At 46.6% G+C, this 6,000-nt stretch overlaps 1 protein-coding gene across 9 annotated transcripts in view; it reads left to right on the top strand.

The window, feature by feature from the left end:
* Nucleotides 1–6,000, top strand: part of IKZF1 (IKAROS family zinc finger 1) — a 95,147-nt gene that overhangs the window by 17,166 nt on the left and 71,981 nt on the right. For all 9 annotated transcript variants that reach the window (XM_048213054.2, XM_057304311.1, XM_026501780.4 and 6 more), the window contains exon 3: nt 4,747–4,866. In XM_048213054.2, the coding sequence (XP_048069011.1) occupies nt 4,747–4,866 (120 nt within the window). The remainder of the gene's footprint in view (nt 1–4,746; nt 4,867–6,000) is intronic.

Below are 6,000 nucleotides of genomic sequence, written 5' to 3'. Positions count from 1 at the left end.
TTCTTTCTGGGTTTTTTCCTTTAGGGCATATCTCATTCATTCTTTGGGTAAAGTTGTGTGTGTGTGTGTGTGTGTGTGTGTGTGTATTTGTGTGTGTATGTGTCTGTCTTCTTTGTCAGTCTTTCCAAAATATTTTTATGCCTGTGCATTATTTTTTGTTTTGGTTTCTAAGGGAAGAGACAGCCTATGGGGGATTGTGAGGCCGGTATCTGTCTCCCATTGTTGTCCCCACCTATGGGGTCTGAGACAGGTTTCCCGCCTCCTGGACGGACTGCTGTAGTGTCATCTGCACAAGGAGGGATACGAGGCAGTTGGTATTTAAGGATCGCCTGGCTCCTGTGACCCAAAAGCAGTATTGGATGTGTTCTCAATGGTATTTGTAATGTGTGTTGGAACATAGAAACAAGAAGTACGCTCTGTAGAGAAACACAGTCAGTTAGGTAAATGAGGCTCATCTCTACTGAAATAGGAATGGCAATGTTCACCCTAGGAAATCATAATGATTGAATGCTTGCATTTACCAAACGCTGACCTAAGTGTTGTCTCTTTTCAACTTTACAAGCACCCAGTGAAGAACATTCAGGGACCATTTTCAATTTGCAGGGAGCTGAGGTGCGGGAAATTTCAGGAACGGACCTGAAGTCTCACAGGGAGCCAGACATGGCGCTGGGGTGCAAGCTTTTCCACTCTTCTAGAGTTGAGAGTCTGTACTCTGACTTTTTCTTTACCCTGAGGAATTATGTTCCCCTGGGTAATAGCATATAAAAAACACTCATGCACTTGGGAGATGGGGAATCACAGAACTTTGTTGGATGAGTTATAATCTACTTGAGAAATTAACTTGCTTGCTTTTGATAAGCTCATTATACAATTTTCTCATCTAATTTGCCCCAAACACTTCTCACAGGTAATGCTTTATTTGAAGCAAAGGCAAGTAGTAAGATTAAAGATAAATTGCTAAGAAGTTTCTTTCATTTTTCTAAGTGAAATTACATTGCGCTTACTGAATTATTCCATGAGAAGTACTTGATCTCTTGCTGTCTACAGCTTCACGTGTTGTCTGTCTTTGTACATGAACTTGGGGGAAATGCAGGCACTTGGTGCTATGCAGATCTCATGCTTTTGTGGTTTGCTGCCGTTTAGAAATTGGCCCCATAAGTTTCTTCAGCATGTAAGCATTCACACACATTATTATTTTATCTTCACAGAAGCCCTGTGAGTTAGACCAAAATCACCGTTTTTAGCCTCATTTGTCTGTTGAGGAAACCATCCTCCATGTTTCTGTCTGAAGCATATCCCAGGTCAACCGTGTGTTAATGTTAGGAATGTGTTGACTTGATCTAATAATCTTACTTTTGTATCTTTTATGATCTTTCCATGGTTTTGCATTTTCAAAGGTTCACAGGGCGAATTTGTTTAAAATCAACACACAATCTTCGCTTGACAAGAAGGTTTTCACAAAGTGGTACATATTCATAGTAGAAATCTCTCCACACTGAGAGAATCCAGGGGACACAGGGCACAAGGGCTCATGGGAGTGAGTCATGTCTCAGAGCCACCTAAACTTTGGGGGCTTTTAGGCAAATCAAGCCACCTCTTAAAATTTCTCACCAAGTGAAGGTGAGCCGAGGCTGTGTGACAGCAGAGCCCTTGGAGGGAAGGTGACTCTATCTCACTCTGCTCTCTCCCAGATCTGACCTTACTGGACACCACTGTATACGTCAGGGACGACTGTTTACTCTCCCTTCTTCCCGTGTGTTTCTCCCACATAGGGAGCTCTCATTGATCAGTCTGACCCATGCATCTTGGAATCATCATCTCTACAGCTTTCTTCGTTCCTCTTTCTTCGTCATGCAGGAAGCAGTGGGAGGACTGAGGCGCAAACTGATGGGCGCTGGAGAGCTGGTGTCCAACCAGACCCACAGAACCCTTAGCAGGCACATCTGTGACATCAGCATCCTCAACAACGTGTGGTTGGTCTTATTCCCTAACACACAGGGCAGTTAAATCACCAAAAGAATAATCAAGAGTTACTTGGGCATGATTTAGCTCAGTCGAGCAGAGACCATGTTCCTTCATTGGATAAATCCTGGTTCTTTACCCAAGAGCATCATGGAGTATTCCAAAGGGAAGTGTCACAGGGAAGATAAAATATGCTCATAAAGCTTAGTCCCTCAGCCTCCCACGCCCACCTCATAATCGTGACAGCTGGTTGATCACAAAGACACATGTGCACATCACTGCGCTCTATGCACCTTTAGTCTTTGGGTCACTTGGCTCATCCAGGGGTCTCCACTGTGTGTCCTGGAGGAGCGGGGTTCCTCAGGAGGTCCTTGAGAAAGGTGGGTGGCCTGGGTCTCCAGTCTCCCCCCCCCCCCCCGCCTTGCAACATCCCCACTTGACACAAAAGCCTGGTTTTATGTATTGAAGTTCTGTGTAAGGTTGGTCTCCCCACTCCCCAAAAAAAGAAGGTTCCTCTGACCACCTCCCTGAAGTCCACTAAGTTTGAAAACCATTGCCGTGGGCAGTGGTAAGGACAACCCAGTTATCAGCTGGCCCATATACCTCTTACATTCTCCCGTTTAACTTTTCCACATTTGTGGAATCAGTGTATGAGAACATGGAGGATTTTAGCCACTGTTACCCATTACTATTTAGAGCCCCGGAAATAACACTGACCTAATGCACATGGATGAGGCTTTCCTGTCACACGAGCCCTTTCATTCAGTTCCTCTCTGGGTTTTTGTTTTTTCTTGGAAAATTCTTCTAATCCCGCCCCACCTTTAACAAGACGTCTTGCATTGGCTGTCCAAATATACCCAATAACGCTCTTTCTGAAAACCCACCAGTTGCGGTGATCGCAGCTAAGCTGGGGTATGCACTGGGATGTCTCCTTCCTGGAGAATGCACCACTTTCCCCAAAACATCTCCTTGGTGCTACCTGCACGGTGCCCGCTCAGCTATGCCGCGAGGTCGAGTCCTCTGCCGGGGATGCTTGCGCTCATCTTGCCAATCCCCTGATGTGTTGGTGTTGCTCTTCCAGATGGTTATTCAAACAGGCGAGCACACTTCTATCTTCCTGGCCGTGTTTTCTAGGTCCTTCAACACCGTCCTTGCAAAAGTCTGGGCTTGTCTGTGTGGGGATGTCCTCCGCCCGGGAAGCCAGGTTGACAGCCCAGCCAGCAAGTGCGGACCCTGCCTTCCACTTCTCTGTTAACCTCCTTTAGGGCCGGCATCTCCACCGGTCTCCTAGAGTGGCTCTGATGGGTTATTTTGCATCCGCTTCGGGACTTACCATCTGTTTCTTGCATGTGGTTTGTGTCTCCTAACCTAATTTTAAGTGATGTCTAGGTTGGGAGATACAGGTGTTTTCAGTTTCAAAGGAAAAAAGCGTGTTTTCGGCCAGTCATGGCTTTCCAGTGCTGGATTTCTGGGAGCGGGGGTGGGGGGGGCGGGAAGGGTGGGTTCCCCATGGCTGGAGCCTCTGGTTACACGTAATTCTGACGCAGTCACAATAGATACAGCCATCCTGGAAAACCCTGTTTCATTTGTTAAATCTCCCCTTGTGAAGGATAAGACACTTTGTAGTTGTGTGGATTCTATTTTTGTGTTCCAAAGATAAGAATTCCACGGGGGGGGGGGGGGGGGCCGCCTCGGTGGCGCAGTCCTTAAGCGTCTGCCTTTGGCTCAGGGCGTGATCCCGGCATTCTGGGATCAAGTCCCACATCAGGCTCCTCGGCTAGGAGTCTGCTTCTTCCTCTCCCACTCCCCCTGCTTGTGTTCCCTCTCGCTGGCTGTCTCTATGTCAAATAAATAGATAAAATCTTAAAAAAAAAAAAAAAGAATTCCACAGAGGGAATCATGGCCCCAGGAAGCCTCGGGTTCCCTGTTCCTGCTCTTTGCAAGCTTGCTTTCTCTGCCAGGTTGGATCAACTAGGCTGCTGGCAGAATATTCCTTGGTTCTTTAAAAGGCAGTGAGCAGACCCAGAATGTATAGCTCTGAGCAAGACGACCAGGCAGGTGACCTTAAAAACAAATTAATCTGAAGGTGGAACAAAGCCCATTTGCAGGAGAGTAAATTGGAGCCACCTTGCAGGAAAGAATGTGGGATAATGCGTGGCGAGCCTTATAAACGTAGGTGCCTGGGACTCCTGGGTGGCTCAGTTGGTTAAGGTCTGCCTTTGGCTCAGCTCATGATCCCAGGGTTCTGGGATCAAGTCCCATCTCAGGCTCTTTGTTCAGCAGGGAGCCTGCTTCTCCTTCTACCTGCCGCTCCCCCTGCTTGTGCTTGCTCTCTCTCTGACAAATAAATAAATAAAATCTTTTTAAAAAATGTAGATGCCTTTTGACCCACTCACGACACTTCAGGAACACGTACTAAGAACACGTGCAAAGGCTCGGTACTAGGGTGTTTGCCACGGTGTTGTTTAATAGGGAAAGAGATTGGAAATACTGTAAAATCAAAAATAGAGAAAGGATTTAAATGAATCCTGGTGTAGCCATGGAAGGGGGGGGTATTACAGAGATGTCATAAAGTTGTGGGGGTTTGGTCACTGGTGTGGAAAAGTGACCATGAGAATGTCTGACGACCACCATTCATTTTGATAAAATAAATCACCGCGTATTATCCAGAACACATAAATATACATGTATGTGTGCAGCCTCCCTGGTGGCCAGGCTGTACTGATCATCATCCTTGGTGGCCACCACAGCCACAGAAACTCAAGTTGCTCCTTGTCTCCTCAGGGAAGGAAAGCCCTCCTGTGAGCGACACTCCAGATGACGGGGACGAGCCCATGCCGGTCCCCGAAGACCTTTCCACCACGTCTGGCGGACAGCAGAGCTCCAAGACTGAGAGAGGAGTGGGTGAGTCGGCCGTCCAGGTGTCCCGTTGGCGGGCTGTCGCACGCTCTGCTCCCATAACACCTGGTCCCTTCATATCCTTCCAAAGTCAGTGGTTGGGCGGTGGGATCATTGTACCTGCTGTTTCCCCTCAACTGCCATGTTAAGAAGATACTGGGTAAAGATCTGCAGGATGGGGTTCTGGTGTGCGCAGGAGGGTAGACACAAGTCACCGAGGCTGTGACACCCCCACATGGGGGCCACATGGCAGAGGGGAAGAGCTCCCCACTGTGGGTGCATGTCCCTAGCCCGTCTCCTGTCCTCTGGGTGCTGCAGGAACATCTGATTTTATGGATTATAGGTAGTGAAAATTATACATTTTATGTGTTATGGTAATAGGGCCAGTTAGTTTTAGAACTTTGTTTTAGAAGAAGCCAGGTCTGTCCATTTTATGTTGTCCCACTCAGCTGTGCTTCTTAAATGCCAAATATAACTCCAAATACGAAATTCAAGAGATAGAAATGGTTAAATGTCAAAAATGCCTTTTCTCGCACACCTTTTCCATAAAAAGGTAGGTATGTAAGTTTCTGCAGTCCCTCCCAGAGTTAATGTACACGGCACAGGTCATGTTTGCAAAACCTGGTCTACGCTCTTTATTATGGAGTCCCCAAGAAGTTCGGCGAAATAACCAAGGTCACATAAGAGTCAATGTGAGACTCGATTTCTAACTCAAAGACTAGTTTTCACACCTTTATACCATGTTCTCATGAGTTAATGAGTCAGCAATTCCTTAGAATACCTATTTTCTCTTTCTTTTTTTAAAGTAAAAAAAAAAAACCTGATATTGAGAGCCACCTGTGTGCACAAAAGAATATCATGAAGGGAGCATAGGTAGACATGAGGTGGGATAGATCCCATGTGGGGCAGCTGCGTGAGCCCCCACAACCAAGGAGAGTGACGTGGGTGAGTTCTCAGGGTTCTAAAAACCATCACAGCTATCTCTCTATAGGACATCCTGATGTACTAACTAAGAAATGCATTTTGTGTGTTTTCCTGGGTCTTAGAAACCAGTGAGACTTTGGGTATAAGGGTTCTTAAAAAAATAGCTATGCAGTGAATTGTACCAATAGACAAGGATAGTGGCTAAAGCCATTGGAT

The sequence above is a fragment of the Ursus arctos genome, unplaced genomic scaffold (genome assembly GCF_023065955.2).
Source record: "Ursus arctos isolate Adak ecotype North America unplaced genomic scaffold, UrsArc2.0 scaffold_3, whole genome shotgun sequence".
Taxonomy (NCBI): domain Eukaryota; kingdom Metazoa; phylum Chordata; class Mammalia; order Carnivora; family Ursidae; genus Ursus; species Ursus arctos.
Note: the sequence above shows the minus strand (reverse complement) of the source record. Positions and strands in the feature narration are given on the sequence as shown.